The sequence below is a fragment of the Cervus canadensis genome, chromosome 1 (genome assembly GCF_019320065.1).
Source record: "Cervus canadensis isolate Bull #8, Minnesota chromosome 1, ASM1932006v1, whole genome shotgun sequence".
NCBI lineage: Eukaryota > Metazoa > Chordata > Mammalia > Artiodactyla > Cervidae > Cervus > Cervus canadensis.
In genome coordinates, this window is record NC_057386.1 from 2192189 (window position 1) to 2214845 (window position 22657).

Below are 22657 nucleotides of genomic sequence, written 5' to 3' on the forward strand. Positions count from 1 at the left end.
CAAATTGGGATCGGTTGTGGTTGTGATGGGGGATCTCTGGGGCGAAGAGATGGTTCATTTTGGGCTGTGCTCTGTGAAGTCCAGGCCTAGAGCTAGTCGCCAGGAGTCAGCAAGCGGACCTGTGGGGCCATCGAGGGGCGGTGAAGACCCGCCGTGCGGGGTCAGCGCTGGCTCCCCGCGCCGTTCGGAGCCTGAGCTGGAACTGGACCTTGCCCCGGGGCGGACGGGGGGCCCGCGGTGGGCATCTGCCCATCTCCTGGGTACTTCTTGCTTTCAGTGGTGGCTTGGCAAAGCTTCTAGGCCAGAAGGTTCTGGACCAGAAAGGACCCTTGGACTGCTCGGAGAAACCAGAGGGAGGACAGGGTAGCCTGTGTCTGGTTTGTTTCCTTTTTTCCTATTGCTGAGCACTGAAGAATCGATGCTTTCAAACTGTGGTGTTGGAAAAGACTCTTGAGCATCCCTTGGACTGCAAGGAGATCCAGCCAGTCCATCATAAAGGAGATCAGTCCTGAATATTCATCAGAAGGACTGATGCTGAAGCTGAAATTCCAGTATTTTGACTACCTGATGCGAAGAGCTGATTCATTGGAAAAGACCCTGATGCTGGGACAGATTGAGGGCAGGAGGAGAAGGGGATGACAGAGGATAAGATGGTTGGATGGCATTACCGAGTCAATGGACATGAGTTTGGGTGGACTCCGGGAGTTGGTGATGGACAGGGAGGCCTGGCGTGCTGCGGTCCATGGGGTCGCAAAGAGTCGGACACGACTGAGCAACTGAACTGAACTGAGCTGCCTATTACACCCTTGCTTTTCTCTCCTGCAGAACTTTGAGGTGAAGGCAGATGACCTGGAGCCCATCGTGGAGCTGGGCCGGGGGGCGTACGGGGTGGTGGAGAAGATGCGGCACGTGCCCAGCGAGCAGATCATGGCGGTGAAGGTAGCGTTCATGTTCCCCAGACGTTTTCCGGTACTGGTGCATATATTTGTCCTTCTCAGCTGCAAATGGGCTCCTTTCATAGAAGTAAGACAATCCTCCACGGGGTGAGACAGAAAAGCCTATTTGTGGTGAACAATACTTCCCTCCAAATATGTCAAAAATGCCTCCTTGGTGTGAGTTGCAGCAACTGGGCTTTTTTGAACCGCTGAATCCTACCCCCTCTTTTTAATTGTTTTATGCAACCACCACATCGTGCGTTCCTGGTGGCTTGTGCCTGCGATGCAGGAGATGTGGGTTCGATCCCTGGGCTGGGAAAATCCCCTAGAGAACGAAATGGCTACTGACGCCAGTATTCTTGCCTGGAGAATCCCATGGACAGAGGAGCGTGGTGGGCTACAGTCCGTGGGGTGGCAAGAGTGGGACACGACTGAGTGACTGAACCACCAGCCCCGACCGCATCATCACACGTGAAAGTCACAGTACTTCCTCACTGCCATCTACTGCCAGGTCCCAGAGAACGTTACCGTGATCGTTCCAAAGCTGTCCTTGCTGTTTTATCTCCCGTTGGCTTTTCAAATCGGAATCCAAGTGCAGAGGCTTACACATGGCCTTTGGTTTTGTGTCTCACGAGTCTCTTTTTAAACTTTATTCTGTTGCTTTTAAAGAATCTGTCCCTGAAAATCAGGAAACCCAAACTGAGAGACAAAATTGCCTCCATTTGTGGAAACAGAGGAGGGTAAAGTCATCTTGAGCAAATTTGCATAGTTTTGGAGCTATAAAAAGAAATTTAGAATCATCGCATATTTCTTGAGTAGATGTTGGGAGGACCTTGGAGCGGGCCCAGTGTGTTAATTCTAGATGGGTTGTCAGGCATGTGGCTGGTCAGATGACCTGGATTCCTTTTTTTTGGAGAATGCTGGCATCTTTCGCTTACCTTGTAGATTTTTCAGTTTTTTCTCCTGCAGGCCCTTTGCTCCGCAGGCAAAAAATGTGAAAGCCTCGTGATATCATATTGTCTTGTCATTTAATGACACGGTCATGTTGTCTCTGGGGCTACATTTACTGGTGTGGTTGGTTAGTCTCTCTTCTCTTAGAAGAGAGAGATGTGAACAGTGTCTCCATTTCAGTCCAACTCCTCCTTATCCCATTCCTCAATCAACTCACTCTTCTGTAGTTTCTGTTTAGTCCAAATATTTTTACCTGTTCGCAAAAAGGGAAGTTCGGCATTTTTTTTTCCTTTTTTGTATGAGCCCAAATCAGCCCCCAATCAATGAATACTCTGGCCTCTTTGCACTAAACCCACAGGATAAATCGGGCTGTTTTGTAACTTGGCAATGCCTTCCCAAACATCTGCACACTCTCCACAGTAGATGGTCAGTTTGCTTCTCTCCTGGGGATTATTCGGTAAATCAAATGGATAACAGTGTTCCTTACTTTTCATTTGTTACAGATAGGTCATCGCTTAGGGTAGGTATTTGAACAGTTGTTGCTAGCAGCTGTACTGTGAATTTTCCTACTGTTCTCGGGAGGGGATCCTTGTTGACAGACCCATCCTCAGGGCAGTAACGGTCCATTTTCCATGCATTCCCATCAGCGGATCCGGGCCACGGTCAACAGCCAAGAGCAGAAGCGGCTACTGATGGATCTGGATATCTCCATGAGGACCGTGGACTGTCCCTTCACGGTCACCTTTTACGGCGCGCTCTTCCGAGAGGTAGGTGGTAGTACCTTCAAAGCTGCAAGGCAAGCGGTAACTGAAAAAGACGTTTCCCCGATCACACAAACACCTGCGCAGTCACAGGGCGCTTCCTTGTCCGACTGGTCTTCTGTAGAGAGTTTCATGCTCGTGAAATGTTGGTGCAAAGTTAGCTTGAAACCATGCTATTTTCCAATGTGTTTAGCCCTTTCAAAATGCTGGGATTCCCTTTCTCCTTCCCGTTCTGGTTTGTCTCTCTTGGCAGAATGGTCTCTATCGACTTACAGATGGATTTGTATCAGTCCCTTGAAATCTCAAATGCTCTGATCTTTTGGCCGCTTGATAAGCTCCAGGCAGCCTTGTACAGTGGATGGCCTCATATTTGCTTCTTTTTCCTAATTCTGCTTTTCACTTTGCGATGATATGAATTGTCATCCCCTCCCCTTTCTAAAAAGTTTTTTATTAGGGAATACTTGATTTACAATCTTGTTAGTTCCTGCTATACAACACAGTGAATCAGCTCTGTGTATATATGTATATACTCACACTTTTTAAGATATTTTTCCCCGTATAGCCCTGTAATACTGAGTAGTCGAGTACTTTCCTATGCTATACACAGGTCCTTATGGTCATCTGTTTTCATCTCCCTCTTATAACCAGCCTGTAAACGAAAAACTGTTACCAGTGGTCAGTGTGGGCAGTCAGGCATAGAGTGGGTATCTGGTCATAACTCCCAGGGGCCCCCCACCTCCATGATCTAATGCCTGATGATCCGAGGTGGAGCTGATGCAATAATAATAGAAGCCAAGTGCACAATAAATGTAATGCACTTGAATCATCCTGAAACCACGCCCCCCACCCAGCTCTGGTCCATGGATAAATCGTCTTCCACAAAATTGGTCCCTGTTGCCAAAAAGCCTGGAGACTGCTGTCTTAGATAACAGTAACTGTAAAGGCTTGGGTTGCTGGGATCCTATAGCTTGTGGGTGTTAGCATTTGGAACCTAGTTTTCATTAAGGAGTGGGTGATCACAGGCCGGTCTGTTTGGCTGTCTGCTAGCTTGCTTTTTGGAGGTAATATTGCCCATTTATAAATTTCATCGAGATCTTGAAGGACACAGTGCGTTTCCTCCAAAAACTCAAGCAGGAAGTGGCCCATTCCTCTTGACAGATGCTAACTGCTTCCTCCTTTTCTCCCCTTTCCATCCTCTCTGACCGTCTCCAAACCAACCGGCCTCCAGGGGGATGTCTGGATCTGCATGGAGCTCATGGACACGTCCCTAGATAAATTCTACAAACAAGTGATTGATAAAGGCCAAACAATTCCAGAGGACATCTTAGGGAAAATAGCAGTTTCTGTGAGTACATCGCGAGCCCCAGCCCCGTCCAAGGAGCGCGGGGAAGTCTGGGCCTCGTGTGTGTCTGTTCCCTCCATACGGAACCACCGCCTGGACCGGAGCGCCCATCCTGTCTGTGTGTGTTGATTGCATGAGTGCGTCTGTGGATGGATCCATGGACGCTTCTCTTTCTGGGCTTGACCTACACGAGGTTCTGCTCCTGACCCGGCCTGGGAGGCTTTCCGCTGAAGTGCCTCTGAGCAGCACGTTCATCGGCTAGGACCACGTTCCTGGTGTCTGTGTTCTGATGCTGGTTTATCTTGATTTTCGTTTGTGGAGTTGTAAGTGTTTTCTTAGGATTAATAGGCACAGGAGGGGGCAAGAAGACAGGGAAGCTGCTCCCTTCATGGCTGCTGAGGCCCAGGAGGGAGGAAAGGAAAAGACGCTGGGGGTCAAGGTAGAGAATCAGAACATCCCAGTGAGACCGCCTCTCTGCACTCTGACGTCATCTCGCTGGTGGGCAGGGTCTAATTCATACGACTTCCGTGTATTTTCCTGGCTAGGAACACCACTGTTGGAGAAAATACCTCCCCTTGGGACTGTAAGCCAGGGATAATAAATGTGGATTTACTTAAGATGCAGTTGCTTTCCAGTGATGGGGGACATAAATCCATCTTGTGTTTCTCTTGCAGATTGTAAAAGCCTTAGAACATTTACACAGTAAGCTGTCTGTCATTCACCGGGGTAAGTGTCCATGACGCTGCCTTGGCTGTTCCTTTGATCAATTTTATTTCTTTCACCTGAGTTTTATTAATTTTTTTTTTCTCCCCAGTGGATGAAATTGAGTCAGGTGAGAGAACAGAGGAGGGGTTTTCGTTTGGGATTGGATAGCAGATCATATAAGGAGCTGCTCATGATTATGTCTGAGGACATCAGGGGACGTGAGCTGTGTATTAGGCCTAACTTGAATATGAACTGCCTGTTGCCAAGGAGAGTGGCGCTATTACCCACTGAGAATTTTAGAGAACATGATAAAAATTCCCCTAGTATTGGCCATCGCCAAAAAGCAGAATCTTGAGTCCCAAGACTAACTGAGTCAGAACCTCCATTTTAACAAGATCCCCGGGTAATTCTTGGGCCGTGAGGGTCTGAGAAGTTCTGGTATAAAGCGCGGCCCTTTCAGACAGCGGGAGTCAGGACAGGATGAAAGGGCTGACAGGTGTGTCTTCCTCTGCTCCCTCCTCTCTGTGTCTCTGCTGACCTGTTACCTCTTCATCCATCCACCCATCCATCCATCCATCCATCCATCCATCCACCCATCCACCCACCCACCCACCCATCCATCCATCCATCCATCCATCCTTCCGTCCACCCAGACATCCTTTCTTCCATCTTTCTTCCATGCCTTCATCCATCCGTGTAACTTGCGTAATTATTTCCCAGCATTTATATAGCACTGTATTTATACAGTGCTACAACAGATGTCCTGACAGGTATCTGTGAAGAAAATATATTCTTATCCAAATTCTACCTAGGAGTTCTTGGTAGGGGAGTGAGGCAAATATACAACAGACACATGGGGGGAAAAAACCCACATTAGAAATATGAAAGTACCAACCATGGAAGTCGTGCAGGTAGAATAGGAAACATTCTAGCAGTCAAGGAACGCGTCTCGGAAGAGGCGTGTACACTCAGTTTTCCAAAAACTGTATGAACAGTGTTGGTATCTGATGGGTTCTTGTGACCTGATCACTGTTATACTCTGAGCCTGAAATAATGTAAGATGTCTCAAAAAACATGCCTGTTATGGTGGCTTTTACTGACTATTACTATCAAAAATGGGAAAAATGTCAAGGAAGAAGAGGCCAAAAAGAAAGTGGGGAGGAATCCAGTTAAGAAAAGGGATGCAGATTACCCACAACGTGAAGCTGAATTTTAAAGACTTATTTCAAAGTTGTGAAACAGTTCATTCATAGCAGAGAATGTTTATAAAGTGTAGAAGATAATAAAATGAAATTTGTGTATTTGCTGTTTAAGGGAAAATTACAAAGGATAATTTTTAAAGTTTTTAGAATAACTTTTTTCTTTTGAGTATGTGCCCTTTGTGAAACGTGTCACTTAGGAAAAAAATTAACTTTATTTTCTAAATTTCTAATTTCATCATCCATACATAATGATGGTTCATCTGGCTGGGAGGGTGCCTTTTATCTTTTCAGACTGAAGAGCTCATTTAAGAACTGTAAAGTAAACCCTCTCTGGTGATGGTGGTTTAGTCACTCAGTCATGTCAGACTCTTGTAACCCCGTGGACTGTAGCCCACCAGGCTCCTCTGTCCATGGGATTCTCCAGGCAAGAGTACTGGAGTGGGCTGCCATTTCCTCCTCCAGGAGATCTTCCCGACCCAGGGGTCGAACCTGCATCTCCTGCGTTGCAGGCGGATTCTTTCCTCTGGGAAGTCCACTCTGCCCACATGCATATTCTGTGACCCGCCTCCTGGTCTGGAATATCTGGGTTTATGACGAGTTACACCTGTGACTTCTGACACACCTCTTGCAGAAGCATATTTGATGTATTATGTCTCAGTCTGCCTTTTCAGCCCACTGAATGCAGAATAGATCATTATGAACTGGGCTTTTAAAGCATTATCATCATCAGAACCCTTAGCACAAGCTCTACCTTCATAATAAATGCTTGGGGGCACAACACGGTCTTGTTCGTGGCAGGAACAGCGTGGTAATGGGCAGATCTCTAGGGCTTGTGCCTCTAGCGTGACAGAGACAATCTGCCCAGGGAACTGGGCGTTCCACTCAGGCATCAAGGTCTGAGCTCTCACCATCTGTACGGGAGCGATGAAGATGAGAAATTAGAGGAAGCAGTTTTTTCCATTGATGGGTTCTCAGTCTGACGAGAAGGACAGAACATGAAACAGAAAGCAGACCACTCACCCAAGACCCATCAGAACCAGAATTAATGACTTGAGACCGGATGAGCTAATGAGAAACGTTTTTGTGACTCCACTCACGCTGAACACTGCTACTATCATCTTAGGGTCTGTCTTTCATGCATATATAAGTATGTCCTTGGTCTTTCTTTCTAAGTTTTCCGTAACCCAAGTCAACTTAGTAAACTCTGCGTTTGTAAACCGAAATAAAAATATTAAGTCAACCTTAAAAATGCATTCCCGTAAGTAGCAGGTGCAGACAAATACTGCTTGATGATGCCACTTAGACAGGGGACCTAGAATAGTCAAATTGATGGCGTCAGAAAGTACACTGGTAGATGCCAAGGTCAGGATGGTGGGGAGGCAGGGGGGATGGGCCCTGAGTGTTTAATGGGGACAGAGCTTCAGTTTAGGAAGCTGGGAAATCCAGGAGATGGATGACGGTGAGTGTCGCACGACAGTATGAATGTGCCTCTGAGCTGGACAGTTATATGGTAAAAACAGTATGCTTTATGTTATGTGACTTCCACCACGATAAAAAGAAAAACATTAAAAGATTTTAATGACAAGGAAATCAAGTTGCATTTCCGCCTTTCTTGTTAGCTTTGGTGTTTTTCCTTCTTTTTTAAAAAAGTCACATTCTATCGGAGTGTAGTTCGCTGTGTAACTGGGGTGGCATTGCTCCTCCGAGTGAGTCTTGAGGGCGAGCCGGGCGGGCGTGGAGGCTCCAGGCCCCCTGGTGGCGGAGAGCTGCTGCCGCGCCCCCAGGCTCCCGACCGTCTCCTCTTTGCAGATGTCAAGCCCTCCAACGTGCTCATCAACGCCCTGGGCCAGGTGAAGATGTGCGACTTCGGCATCAGCGGCTACCTGGTCGACTCCGTGGCTAAAACCATCGATGCCGGATGCAAACCGTACATGGCCGTGAGTACAGCGCCTGGGGTGGCGTTGGGAGTGCAGCTGCTAAACCCTGCCAGGAAACATGACCCGGGTGGCCAAGGAGGGAGCATTGAAATATGCCCAAGGCACAAGAAGTATCTGTACCTTCTTTCTTCTCAGATATCTCCTGTCTAAAATCCCGAGTCCCTTCCTTCCCTTATATTAAAAAAAAAAAAAATCAGAGGAAGAGGTATACTCTTTGAAAAAGCATTACATAAAGCTCACCCAGTTTTCCACTCTGGGTTTCAGGGGTGTGCTGCCTTCTTTGTTGAGAGTAGAACAGAGAGAAGAATTTCAATTCCCCTAGCAAGTCCACTAGGTTAGTCTCGAGGGAGCCTCGTAGCTGTGAAGATTCATTGCTCTTGGCAGAGACCTTGGGATTCCCTTTAAGTTAAGGGACTTCTACTGTAAACATTCTATTTGGAAATGAACACGTGCTTGGAATTTAAAAGCTTTGTGGCCACGATTACCTAAAAGTGGTTGAGGTCTGTTAATACCAGACAGTAGCCCAGCGAACCTTGCGGATTGTTTTTACTGAGTCTGGACTGTTGGTATTTTATTCATTTATTTGGCTGCCTTGAGTCTTAGTTGCAGGGTGCAGGCTTAGTTGCCTTGCAGCCTACAGGATCTTAGTTCCCCGACCAGGAATTGAACCCGTGTACCCCGCCCAGGAGGAGGACGCTTAACCACTGGACCGCCAAGGAAGTTGGCGGTCTTTTAAAGGAGGAAACCTCGAGGCGGGCAGAGTAATGGTGTGCTGTATAGCATGCTCTTTGTGAGGCCAAACTGAGGTTGCTTGTGAGTTGTGAGGGGACCCTGATGCATTGTCGTCTCCAAGAAGAGATGTCTGCAAACCCCGTGGAGACGTCGGTGTTCACCGTCGTGAGTGAGCCTCCTGGCCTGGGAGGCGTGTTAACAGCTCACTTGGCGGCCACTGCCACCCCACCCCCGAGACTTTTCTGAGCCAAGAATGTCATCTCAGTTGTCTTTTTCTGTCTCCTTTCCAGCCCGAGAGAATAAACCCAGAGCTCAACCAGAAGGGATACAGCGTGAAGTCCGACATCTGGAGTTTGGGCATCACCATGGTAGCCTGTGATAATAATTGTGGACCGGGGGCAGGGGGGTTGGGGCGTGAGGCCGGGGTGGGGTGGACCTCAAGAGCAAGAGGTGGACGCCTTTGAAGCTGATCTGAGAGAGCAAGATTTTCTGCAGAGCGGGGTGGCAGAAACCCTGAGCCGGAACCGGGCAAACCCCAGTTCTCCCCATTCTACCTCCAAGGAGGTGTGTGCCCTTGAGGGACTGATGGAGTCACACCGACTGTCTCGCTGTCCTCAGCTGTAAAACGAGAGGGTCTGGCTGCTGTTCCTGAGAGCTATCCTTATGGTTTAAATTTAAACTACTCTAATCAAGCATGCAGAAGCCTAGGCTACTCCAAGAGCACGAATCTGTGCGGACCTTGATAGGGCTTTTAAAAAAAAATTTGTTCTATATTGGAGCATGTTTTGTTAGTTGCTAAGTTGTTTCTGACTCTGCAACCCCATGGACCCCATCCTGCCAGGCTCGTCTGTCCATGGGATTTCCGAGGCAAGAACCCTGGAGTGGGTAGCCATTCCCTTCTCCAGGGGATCTTCCTGACCCAGGGATTGAACCCAGGTCTCCCGCATCGCAGGCAGATTCTTTGCCCTCTCAGCCACATAGCTGATTAACAGTGCTGTGTTGGTTTTGGGTGTACAGTGAAGTGATGCAGTTACACTTGGCATCTGTTTGTTTCAAATTCCTTCCCCTCTTGGGTTATTACAGAGCGTTGAGCAGACTTCCTGTGCTGTCCCACAGGTCCTCATGGGTTGTCTGTTTTAAATACAGCACGTCCATCCCAAACTCCCAATCTCTGCCACCCGTCCTCGACCCTAATGTGGAGAGCGTTGCTATCCCAGGCATGGGCTCAGCTTCTCGGAATATGGTTATGAGAGAAGGCTTGGCTGTTGACTACAGGTGTAGCCCCAGCACATACTAACAAACAGGCTAATTTCCTCAGGCACAGCCCTGAAGTCATATGCAGTGAGAGCCTGATTTGTAACTGCTGATCGTAAATTCTCAGTGTATCACCGAGGTCTGGAAGGACCGGTGGTGGTCCTGGTTCCTTCCCAGACACGGCAGCTGAGTAAATCCCGTGAGCTATTTCACATCCTTGCCCAGAAGGCACGTGATCTTGTAACAGCAAAGCGGCCTTCACTCAAGGCCAAAAACAGAGCAGCCATTTGGCCCAGTCTGTTTCCATTCCCACATGTGACCAGCAGGTGGCAACAGAGGTAAGCGTCTTCGGGCGAGAACTGCCTTTTAGACCAAACGTTTGAAAACCTGGCCGCTTTCATCCTGAGGTTGCACACTGCTGGCTCTGGGTTTCAGTGAGGTGGTTGTTCAGTCGCTCAGTCGTGTCCGACTCTCTTCGACCCCATGGGCTGCAGCACGCCAGGCCTCCCTGTCCATCACCAACTCCTGGAGTTTGCTCAAACCCATGTCCACTGAGTCGGTGATGCCATCCAGCCATCTCATCCTCTGTTGTCCCCTTCTCCTCCCGCCTTCAATCTTTCCCAGCATCGGGGTCTTTTCAAATGAGTCAGCTCTTCACATCAGGTGGCGAAACTATTGGAGCTTCAGCTTCAGCATCAGTCCTTCCAGTGAATATTCAGGGTGGATTTCCTCTTAGTGAGGACCCGCTTTTACAGGCTTGAGGGGCTGTCTCCCGGGCGATGTCACCCCTAGCTCCGGGACGTGGAGGCACGCTGCTAGCGAACATGGCATCACTGGCGTCCCCTCTGCACGTTTCACTCGACTGTCCCCACCCGGTTGCCCTCCGGCTCTCCTGGGACGACGTGGATGCCCCCGCGGATGCCCCGGGAACACAGTAGCCCAGAGTCAGCGCTCATCTCCCGTGTTCCTCTCCCCTCCAGATCGAGCTGGCCATCCTCCGGTTTCCCTACGACTCGTGGGGGACTCCTTTCCAGCAGCTCAAACAGGTGGTGGAGGAGCCGTCGCCGCAGCTGCCCGCAGACAAGTTCTCCGAAGAGTTTGTTGACTTTACCTCACAGTGGTAAGAGGGCCCGCCTCCCAGAAGCCGGGGTGAAGGCGGACGGGGTCCTCCTGACTTCCTCCATCGGTCTCATCCACGTGCCCACGTCCACCCCCAGTGTGGATGGATTGTATCCTGTTGCTAAGCAACAAAGACGGCTCTTCCTGGTCCCCGCTGAGCTCAGAGCCACAGGGGGGAGTGTCCCTGCTCGGTCATTCTAGCCCAGGTCCAGACGGGAGATGGGCACTGGGTCTTTGGGGAACTCAGAGGAAAGGCCTTAGGGGAGAGTTTCTGGAGGAGATACATCCCGAGCTGGGACCAGGCGAGGTGTGTGCCGGGGAAAAGGGAATGGAGGAGGAGAAGGTGTTCCCAGCGGGAGAAACCTCATGCACACTCTCACGGGAGTGGGAAACTCCTTCACAGAGGCTGAGCCATTTGATGTGGACCAGAGCGTAAGGAGAGAGTTGGGGAACCAATGGAGGGCTCGGGTGGAGAGTAGGTACGATGCAAAGAATTACCCTGGGTGAGAAGACGGAGGCTACGTTCAGAGCTGCCCTTAGGCACCTGGACGTCTCGCCGAGTGATTCTGGTGTTTTAGGCGGACTCTTAGAGAAGACGTGCTCCCTGCTGGCTCTGCTTGTCCGGAAGTGGACAGTGGACGGTACCGGCTGGGGCGGGGGCACGTCTGAGAAGGAAAAATAAAGTTGGAGTGGAGAGACAGAAGGAGCGGTACTGATGCTGTGAGTTTGTTTTCATGGGAGTCGCTGGTGCAGTTGAGGAAACGAGGAGAGGGGATTGTTTGCTCTGGAAAACCTAGTGATTTCCGTCTGCACGGGGCCCAGGGCACCTGACATGACTTGATACTGATGATCATTTATACCGCTGGAAAGACGGTGCCGTGACGGATGGCAGGCGGTGATCCTGGGCGCCCGCCGCGCAGCTGTGAGCTGAGGCAGAGGCCGTCGGAGATGCTGGGAAGCCTGGGTGTGGTCACTGGGGATCCGGCTCTGCTCACTTAGCGCCAAGGAAGGGGCTGCCGTTCTGCCGCCCGTTGGAGAGGCTGGCTTCCCCCAAGGTTACCCTTCCTTGGCCTCCAAGCACTTTGGAAGAAGCATTCTGAATGCAGCTTTTACTGGAAAACGTGGTAACACCAAGCGGCTGTCTGTTGCTTGTGAAGCAAAGGCCCCTTGGGTTTTTCACCAGCTCCAGGCCTGTCACCCCTGGCACTTTCCCCTAAGGATATATGAGGCTGACTTGCCATTGTTTTTGTTTTAGTCTTGGCTGAATGGCCAGAGAGGCTGGCGTGATGGGCTGTGTGACGCTCGCCTGTTGGGCGCCTCTGGATACTTATCAGTGCATCCTCTGGACGCCTGGGTGGTGTCCCCTCTCTGCTCTCCTTGACTGAGCCACCAGGTGTGGTGGTTACACCTGCCAGGCTGAGATGGCATCAGGATTGTGCCTTCTGGTTTCAAGAACCTGGAGTCTGTTGTTTGTTTTCCTTGTCTTCGAGGTCACGGAGGAAAGGGATGATTCGTCTTGGATGGTTCAGACCCATCCTTCTCAAGAGGGGTGGTGAGGAGGAAGGATCTTATTTAAGGAAGCTTTTCAGACTCTCTGCCTCATAACCTTTCTCCCACCTCCCGTTTCCCCAAGATTTTGGGAACTTCAGAAAACTTTGATAAGAACAAAGCTGGTATGAAAAGCTTGACAAAGCCCAGTGGCCTGGTGTGAATCACCAGTTTAATCTAAAGGTTCTCAACTCCGCTTGCCAACTTTTAAACATAACAGACCTTTCAAATGTGCACCACGTACTGCTTGGCCTCAGATATTCTGATTTAATTGGCCTGGGAGGGGGTGGTCCTGAATACCCGGGTTGATCAGATGTTCTCACATCATTTTCCTGGAGGGCTGGGGTCAGAACCCCTGACTTAGCCTACGATCTGTGGACCCGTTGTCAACTGCCTCCTGTTCAGAAAGCTACTTCTCTTATACAATTTATTGAGTAATCATTCAATTACTTTATCTTTCATCGATTTTTCTTCTTACTTAGAACTTCCCCTAGAGTCAGAGTGTTAAAGCTTTTCACAGGTTTTATTTTTTTAAATGAAAGCCTTGAAAAAGTAAAAGTTTCCTAATTTTAATGTTTGCACGTGTTTGTGAAAGTTGTAGCTGCCTGTGTGACTGCTGTCCGGATCGCAGCCTGGCCGACCCTGCCCGCAGGACACGGGGCGTCTTCATGGCCGTCCCCACGAGGCTGCCTTTGCCCGATCGTTTTCTCCCAAGTTAGTCCCAGGAGCTGCATTCTCTGCTGCTGTGCTTTCATCCGGGGCTTCTGCCTGGTGGTCACACCCCTCTGGTCACTGCTGGTCAGCTGACAGTTCTTGTGGTTGTTCAATCGCTCAGTCGTGTCCGACTCTCTGTGACCCCTTGGACTGCAGCACGCCAGGCCTCCCTGTCCATCACCAACTCCCAGAGCTTGCTCAAACTCATGCCCATCGAGTCAGTGATGCCATCCAGCCATCTCGTCCTCTGTCGTCCCCTCCTCCTCCTGCCGTCAATCTTTCCCAGCATCAGGGTCTTTTCCAAATGAGTCAGCTCTTCACATCAGGTGGTCAAAGTATTGGAGCTTCAGCTTCAGCATCAGTCCTTCCAGTGAATATTCAGGGTTGATTTCCTTTAGGATGCACTGTTTGGATCTCCTTGCAGCCCGAGGGACTCTCAAGCCCTCAAGAGGCTTCTCCAGCACCACAATTTGAAAGCATCAATTCCTTGGCAGTCAGCCTTCTTTACAGTCCAACTCTCACATCAGTACATGACTACTGGAAAAATCAGAGCTTTGACTATATGGACTTTTGTTGGCAAAGTGATGTCTCTGCTTTTTAATATGCAGTCTAGGTTTATCATAGCTAGTCTTCCAAGGAGCAAACATCTTTTAATTTTGTGGCTGCAGTCACTGTCTGCAGTCATTTTGGAGCTCAAGAAAATAAAATCTGTCACTGTTTCCACTTTTTCCCCTTCTATTTGCCACGAAGTGATGGGACCGGATGCCGTGATCTGATTTTTGCGGTGGAGCAGGGGCACTTACCTGCTATCACTCTCCAACTTATGACCTGATAGAGCCCAGGGTTCTGCTGGTATCTTTCTTTAGCAGTAACATCAGAGGGAGTGAGGGGCAGAGAGAAAAGAAAAGCGAGTCAAGACATTTATTCCATATGAACTTGAAGAAAACAGCAACAACAGAGATTTCTTACAAATCCTTCCTTTCTGTGCTTATTTTCAAATAAGCACCAGTGAATGAGATTTTCTTACTTTTTTCTCCTACACGTGGCTTTCTTTTTCTAATGTAATTTCGTTTATTTGTCTGTTTATTTCTGGCAGTTGCTGCTCGGGCCCCTGTGGCTTCAGAGCGCGGGGGCGCCTCTCCAGCTGCGGTGAGCGGGCCTCTCCCTGCGGTGGCCTCTCTCGCTGCGGACCAGGGGCCCCAGGCGCGCGGGCTTCAGCAGTTGCAGCTTGAGGACCCGGGATTGTGTCTCCCGGGCTCCAAAGGGCAGGCTCAGGAGTTGGGGCGCACACGGGCTCAGTGCCCCACGCCGTGTGGGATCTTCCTGGACCAGGGATCGAAGCCGTGTCCCCTGCTCTGGCAGGCGGATTCTTCACCACTGAGCCACAGGGAGGCCCGCGTGGCTTTCTTATCTCAGGAGACACTGGCCGTTTCTCAGCAGAGAAATGGAAAAGTCTTCCACCCTGGTCCTGCAGAAGGTTTCACAGAGTTTCTGCAAAAATGGAATCTTGGCAGGCTTGCATTCTTTCACCATAACCTCTTTCAGCTGGACACAGGCTTGGGGAGTGAGAGGAGCTCCCTGGAGGCCAGCTGAGCCGAGCGCCCCAAAGCCCGACTTCCTTCCTGCTGAGGCTCAGGCCTGTTTCAGAGCTCAGTGCCCTGTCCCCCGGCCCGAAGCCCCTTGGTGGCCAGAGACCCGCCCAGACGCTGGTCGTGTCTGACTCAGAGAAACAGGCGCAGAACAGAGACGATCAGATATAGTTGCTGGCTTGTTCAGGAGGGACAGTGCAAAGAGGCCCTGGGTATTTACGTAGCTCAGGACAAACGTGTGGCTCGGGAGGCGAGCAGTGGTTTTCTTCTGCGGACGCTCCCAGGAGTCCTTCTGGGAAACGGTCAGCTCGGGGGGATTCAAAGGGGCAGAAACCCTCGGCTCAGCACAAGCCTGAAGCTAGCAGTTCTCAGCACGGCACGAAGCCGCGTCTTAGTGTCAGCTACGGTCAGGAGTGTGTGCTGTGGCATTTGGAAGGGGAATTAGGGCAGTTAGCTAATTGCACGCTTGAAAACGACAAGCCACTTGAAAATTCAAAAGTCTGACTCGGATCCAAAAAGAAATTGGTGTAGCTTTGAACTCCACAGTTGTTATTTTGTACTGAATTTCAAGTGCTTCCTATTCAACGTGGAAAATTTGCTTTTCTCCCTAACCTCACCCTGAGTATTTTGCTATTCTTAGCCCGTGTTTTGAAGTGTTCTTGATTTAAAAGGTGGAGAGAATGGGTTGTATCAGTTATATTAAATCAATAAACAGCCTCGGTGCGCTGTGTAAATATTTTCCGTCAATACTCTGCAGTAGTGCTTGTACATTTTGAGCTTTCTAATCAGAGCCCATAAGTCAAAAATAACCTGTTCACCAGCAATCTTTGAAGTTTTAGGAATTCTTTTTTTAGAAGATAAATCTTGATGTGTGGCGGAAGCCAACACATCACTGTAGAGCAGTCGTCCTCCAATAGTTGTGTTTTTTCCCATACTTCTCAAAAAAAGAAATAAAGATAAATCAAAGTTATTGTTGGGGAACTGTCCTGGGCATTATGGGATGTTGAGCAACAGCCTCGGTCTCTACCTATTAGACGTGAATTACGGCCCCCAACACCACCAGCTGCGTCAACCAGAAGTGCCTGCAGACGTCTCCGAGTGTGCCTTGGAGGGCAAAACCACCTGCAGCTGGGAACCGCTGGTGGAGCCTTCTAGAGGCTCAGCACGCAGGCACACGAGGCGTCATCAGTGGGGGCTGGAGGTCGCCTCGTTTCGCTCAACACGCCTTCCCGCGCCAGCCTGGCCGTGGCGTTGCTGGCCTGCTTTCTCCCGCATTCTCGCTTGAGCCTCAGTTGAGACGGAGCGCTCTCTCTCCGGCTGTCCGGGCGGTGAGGTCGCTGGGTGCTGGATCCACCTGCAGTCGGCAGCTGTCCTGCGTCTCAGGCTCCCCGCCCTCCACTGCAGCACTGCCTGGAGTCCCTGGGGAGGCTGCTCTCGGCTGTTCTGCTTCAAAAAGCTTCCTTTTTTTTTTCCATTTCGAGTTTTTTTCCAACCCTGAGTGTTTCAGCCGTTTCCATCTCTGGCTCTGCATCTGGGCCTGCCCTCGATCATTGTTATCTCTGAGGAGCGGGGCTCACGGCACACCTCACAGGTCTCACTTGCTCCAGGTGATCCGTTAGCGCAAATCCTGGCCACCTAATATTCCGTCACTTTTTGAGTTTCTTCCACGCCAAACAGACGTCCTTTCCATTCGTGGATGATTTTAGGGCCCGTGGGCAGAGGACTCTGCAGGTTGCCTCCCAGATCATACTTTTCAAAATCATCCTTTCCTCCATTCTGTAACCTGGGATTCCAAGGCCAAATAAATTCTCTTTTCTCTTCCATTTTAAGGCTGCAGGTGGATGGAGGGGTGGGTCTCTTCTCTCTGGGGTTTTATGACTGTTGCCTCTGGTATCAGGTGTGATTAAGAGTTCTGTGGGCAGACAGCTGGGTGGTGGGCGCCCCTTCACGGCAGCACAGGCCCACTGGGTGTTTCTAAGAAGAACCCTTGCTGAGTCCACGGCCAGCGTGCTGAGTCCACGGCCAGCGTGCTTTCTCGGTCATCAGCCGAGAGGCCGTCAAACAGCAGCGTGCCTTAGGCACATTCTACGTCTGTAGCGCTTCCGTCTCAAGCAGGTTCAGCAGGGTGCATATAAAAGCAGATTGTACCTGCAAGGGGATCAGAAGCAGAGAGAACCAGCTATTGGAGACAGTGAGAAGATAACAAATGTGATTTAAGAAACACCTGCCAATGTCTTTGCAAGAAGGGATGGATTGAAAGGTGTTTTGAAGGAACGTGAATATGTATTTTGATATATAATAAAAGCTAGTTTTTATGTCTTTGGTAAAGAAACAGAACGAAAGTAAACACACACACACCCTTACCCTTCCTGTTAAGGTACAGAGTGATTTAAAACATCGTTGGTAAGTGTAACTGAAGAGGAAAGTCAAGGCCGGAGATTTATGTTTTCAGTACATTTTTAAAGATGGTTCTGTTTAGTCTTCTGCAGGTTCTGAAATCCTAGTCTAGTGGAAACGCAGATGGTTTCTAGATTTTAATGTGTTTTTTTTTTTTTTTCCCTTTAAGCTTGAAGAAGAATTCCAAAGAAAGGCCAACATATCCAGAGCTTATGGTGAGTATTGTTAGGGGTGTAGATGAGTCCAGACTAACAGTTGGAACAGGCGAAGTGAATGACATCTAAATTATGATCTGGACTCCCCTGGTGGGCTAGCAGTTAACTCTCTGCCTTCCTAATGCAGGGGGTGCCGGTTCGATCCCTGCTCAGGGAGTTAAGATCTGCCTCGTGGCCAGAAAACCAGAACATAATACAGAAGCGATATCGTAACAAATTCAACAAGGACTTTAAAAATGGTCATCAAAAAAAAAAAAAAGTCTTCTAAAAAAGAATGTATTATTAAAAAAAATGCAGCCAGATACCATCTCACATCTGGAAGGTTTGAAAGCTAAGAGAGGAACTCTGGGGAAAATGCGGAGAAAAGAGGCTCCCTGGTGGGATGTGAGCTGGTGCAGGCAGGATAGAAAACCTCACGAAATTAAAAATAGCACCATCTTATGATTAATGATTCCACTTCTGGGCATAGATATGAAGGAAATGAAATCACTATCTTGAAGAAATATCTGAACCCCCAAGTTCACTGCAGCATTATTTATCTTGGCCAAGATGTGGAAACAATCGGAGTGTCCATTAATGAATGCATAGATAAAGAAAACATAATACATATACACACGCATACACAATGGAATATTACTCAAGCATTAAAAAAGGAAATCCTGTTATTTACAACAACTTGGGTGAAGCTTGAGGGCATTATTCTAAGTGAAATAAGTCAGACAGAAAAAGCAAATACTGCATGATCTCACTTAAATGCGGAATCTTAAAAAAACAACTTACGGAGCGTAGACTGGTGGTTGCCAGGGGTGGGTGCGTTGGGGGAACGGATAAAGGTGGTCGAAGAACACAAGCTTGTGTTTAGCAGATGAGGAAGATCCGGGGGCATAACGCACAGCGTAGGGACTAGAGTTAACAGTACTCGACCGTGTGCTTGAAAGTTGCCAGGAGATGAGAGAGCAGACCTGGATGGTCTCAGCAGACCCCGTGGATTTTCAGTTCTTCTGGTTAAGCTTGAATTTAAGTCTGAACCACACGTCGACTGGGTGACTATGAATAGATGCTGGGAAGAGTTTGAGGAGAGACGGACTGGGCATCCTTCTTGGCCATCTTTGTCCCCTTTAAAAAGGCAGCCCTGGGGTTTTCCTGATGATCCAGTGGCTCAGACTCCGTGCCTGTACTGCAGGGGATGTGGGTTCAATCCCTGGTCTGGGAAATAAGATCCTGAAAGCCTCGCAGCGTGATCAATAAATAAATAAATAACAATAAACCAATAAAATAGAAAGGCAGTCCCGGGACTTCCCTGGTGGTCCAGTGGGTAGGACTCTGCATTTCCACCGCAGGAGTCACGGGTTTGATCCCTGGTCAGGGAACTAAGATCCTACATGTCACTCGGCGTGGCCAATAAATAAATAAAAATGTTAAAAAATTAGCACAATGAAATATAAAGGCAGCCCCTGGGGACTCAGCATTCATCTGACACCCACAGTTGAGGCAGAAGGGGAGATGGGTCATGCTTGAGAAAATCTCAGCCTGCCGCATGTTTGGGTTAAACAGTTCCTCTCCGATTATGTCGATAATAGCCAGTCAGGGGCCTTTTCAATCCTAGCTACTTTGTCTTGGAATCCTTGTGCAGCCCCCAGAGCATTTTAAACTCTGATTCCACATAAAGTGCAACCCGCATTCAGCGGTTCCGGGGGGGTGGGGGGGGCTTCTGTCCTCTTGTTTTAAAGGTGCCTTGTTTGTCACTGTTTTTTTTTCAGATAAAAGTATGTTTTTTATGTACATCTGACTATTGAAAATGCATACCATTTTTCCCCCCTTCCAAGTGACTTCTTATCAGAGGTTTCAATGGCGCACACCTGAGAAAAATTGCTGAGTCCTCGTTTAATGCCCTTGGGCAACTGATGTTGAATCTGCCTTTGCAGCCTCTCCCGGCCCCGTGGGCGCTGGCGGTCTGCACATTAGTGCTTCAGGGCCGTGCGGGTCACCCCCCGGCCTCTTACAGGGCAGTCGTCTTCCTGGCGCTCGGGATGGACTTGCCTTGTGAGGTCACGACTGCCTCCTGCTTTCCCGTGGGATTGAGGTTTCTCAGTGGAAACTCTGACTCCAAATGCTTCGACTGAAGCCTCGGGAAAACACATGTTGAGAGGCGATTGTTGAGGTTGTAGGAGTTGGTGAAGAGGTAGAAAGGAAAGAAAAAAAAAAATCCTCTTTCCAGGTGAAGAACAGTATAATTAAGGCCCCAACCCAGACATGTCCCTCTTATAGAAAGCCCAAATGTTTTGTTCCCTGTTTGGGTTGAGGCGTGGACAGGCTTTAAGGTCATCTCATTTGCTTTCTCTTTCAAGCTCCCACTGGGGGCCGTAACTGAGTGGGACTTGTTCTTTGGGGTAGGGGTCCAGCCAGCGTTTTTGTAAAGGATTATTAGATAGACAGGGTTTGGGCTTGCCAGGTGACTCGTGGTAAACAAACTGTCCATGCAGGACACGCAGGTTCGATCCCTGAGTCGAGAAGATCCCCTGGAGAAGAAAATGGCAACCCACTCCAGTATTTTTCACTTGGAGAATCGCATGGACGGGGGAGCCTGGCGGGCTACAGTCTGCAGGGTTGTAAAAGAGTCGGACAAGAAAGACAGACAGTAAATCCTTCAGGCTCTGGGGGCTGCTGGGACAGCTCGACTCCTCTTTTAGCATGAGAGCTGCCATATCCAGTGGGTAGACACAGGAGTGCGGCTGTGTGCCGATAAAACTTTATTTCAGAAACAGGCAGTCCGCTGGGTTTGGCTTCTGGTCCATCAATTGTTGACCCCTGTCTTACCTAGGTGAAAACCACCAGAAACAAAACCCAGGTGACTCAAGTGATGGTCCAGGGAGGTGATTCTGTCCTCTGAATGTCCTGGGATGTCCTAGATGGAACCACATTGTTAAACAGAGACGTCGTTTTGTTGCTGAGTTGTGTCCGACTCTGTGACTTCATGGACTGCAGCTTGCCATGCCCCGCTGTCCATGGGATTCTCCGGGCAAGAACACGGAAGTGGGTTGCCATTCCCTTCTCCCGGGGACCTTCCCCACCCAGGAGTCAAACCTGTGTCTTCTGCGTTGGCAGGCGGGTTCCTTACCGTCTGGGCCTCCAGGAAAGCCCTCTGCAGGGCTGACTGACCTCCTAAACCATGGTCTTGCAGGGGAGCTGGAGACTCTTGGTGCTGGTGGTGATGCTCCAGGCAGGGTGTTCAAGTTCCCCCTGTACCTGGCCCCTCTTAATTAATGAATTAATGGCCACGCTGGGTCTTTATTGCTGCGCACGGGCTTTCTTCAGTTGCAGAGGTCAGGGGCCTCTCTTCGTCTTGGTGCATACGCTAGGGCACGCCGGCTTCAGTAGTTGTGATGCAGATGCTCAGTTGGCCCGTGACACACAGGCTCTTCCCAGACCAGGGATCGAACCGTGTCCCCTGCGTCGGCAGGCGGGATTTTTCACCACTTGACCAGCAGGGAAGTCCAGTGCCCTCCCTGCCACCCCTTCTGAGAAGCCCAGCCTGGGTCTGTGGTCTGGGGGCGATTCTACCGTGTCTCCTCTGCTGTCTCCTGGCTGCTATCCTTGCTATTCTTAGTCGGTTGCTTCTGGAAGGGACTGGTTCCCTCCCAACCTTTTATAGCCTCAAAACCCACAGAAGGAGACACGTCACACTGTCCATGTCCACACGCCCGCCTGCTCCCCTGCCGCAGCCCTCGCTCCCACGGTGTTTTCCCGGCCTGAGAATAAGCCGAAAGGTGCCTGAGGAGTTGTTTTTTTTGTTTTTTCTTTGAGACTTCAGGTCCGGTTATTGAATTCCATCACAGACCCAGGCTGGATCCCCTAAGCTAATAGCCACCCGCCGACCAAAAGACAGGATGGGGCTGGCGGGCGTGGGGAGTAGTCGCTGAGACTGGACAGGTCCTGTTTTGATAGTGAAAGGCTTCAAAGTGCGTGACAAGATCTCTAAATGTCGAGAGGATGTGCGAAAGCTAGTAAGCACGATGGTAAAACACTTGGCAAGGGTGCTGTGTAAGTGGCTAGTGATCAGAAGTAGTCCTGCCCTTTATTCATCCAAGGGGCTCCAGAGGCACCTGGAGGTCTGGTTAATATCGTGGGTATGAAGCACCCAATGGCAAAGCCAGAAAACCTCTCTCTCTCTCTTTTTTTTTTTTTTGAGTCACTGTACTTCGTGGTGACCACTGACCTTATTTGGGGCTTGCTTTCTTTGTTCCTTTCCTCTTTGCATTGTTTTCTAAAACGTCCATGGGTGGGCATTCCAGGTTCCCACAGGGCTGAGTCATCCAGCCCTCTGCTCTCAGGTTTAAAACAAATATAGTTAGAAAGCCTAGAGCTAGGCAACACGTAGGCTGTGAACTAAAACCCTCAAAGTCAGGGGAAGCGGCGTGAGTCACCGACATGTCTGTGTGCAGAAATGCTCATGTTTAGCGGTTGACGGGTCCCTGAGAGGAGCAATGCCCCCAGGCAGTTGGGAGGGGACCCTGCCAGCTCAGGCTCTAGGTTCTGCCTGGAGGAATTGTCCTTTTTGGTTTGATCAGTTGGTTCTGATTGCAGTGGGAGGACTGTGGACCGTGAGCCGATGTGTCCACTTCTAACTGGAGGTGTGAGGTTCCTGGGTGTCAGCCAGGCGCTTCCTGTCATGGAGTTGAGCTATTTGAGGAGGATGGCCCTGGGGCAGAGCCCGTGGGTTCGTTTCCTTCAGAATCATTTGGAAACGCGTGGCTTCCTGCGTTGGACCATGCTTCTTCCCCCGGCGAAGAGCAGGACTTGACATCAAGTTTACTAAATCTGAGCAGCATGTGCACAGACCACCTTTTTGCTTCTTGATTTTTAATCTCCCAAGATGAATTTTCTCCGCGCAGACCTAGGGTTGGGCAGGCTACTTTATTTTCCACATGGATCAGGTCATCGTCGAGAGACATAAGGGTCACTTGTTATCAATGTGCTATATGTGTAGTGGTTCAGCCGTGTCTGAGTCTTTGCGACCCCACGGCCTGTAGCCCCCCAGGCTCCTCTGTGCATGGGGTTCTCCAGGCAAGAATACTGGAGTGGGTTGCCATGCCCTCCTCCAGGGGATCCTCCCAGGGATCAAACCCAGGTCTCCCACATTCTTTACCGTCTGAGCCACCAGGGAAGCCCTGTTATCAGTAGACGTGACGTAAGAAGTAACGCTGTTCGCTGTTTCGGTGCAAACCAGTTCTCCAGTGTTAAGCGCAAGCAATGCCC

General features: G+C 49.7%; 1 protein-coding gene across 3 annotated transcripts in view; it reads left to right on the top strand.

Annotated features, from left to right (window-relative positions):
* The window catches only part of MAP2K6 (mitogen-activated protein kinase kinase 6), a 104482-nt gene that overhangs the window by 80780 nt on the left and 1045 nt on the right, over positions 1–22657 (top strand). For all 3 annotated transcript variants that reach the window (XM_043449195.1, XM_043449349.1, XM_043449266.1), the window contains 8 exons: positions 826–939; positions 2534–2653; positions 3876–3992; positions 4664–4715; positions 7706–7833; positions 8856–8933; positions 10800–10939; positions 17356–17401. In XM_043449195.1, coding sequence (XP_043305130.1) covers positions 826–939; positions 2534–2653; positions 3876–3992; positions 4664–4715; positions 7706–7833; positions 8856–8933; positions 10800–10939; positions 17356–17401 — 795 coding nt within the window. The remainder of the gene's footprint in view (positions 1–825; positions 940–2533; positions 2654–3875; positions 3993–4663; positions 4716–7705; positions 7834–8855; positions 8934–10799; positions 10940–17355; positions 17402–22657) is intronic.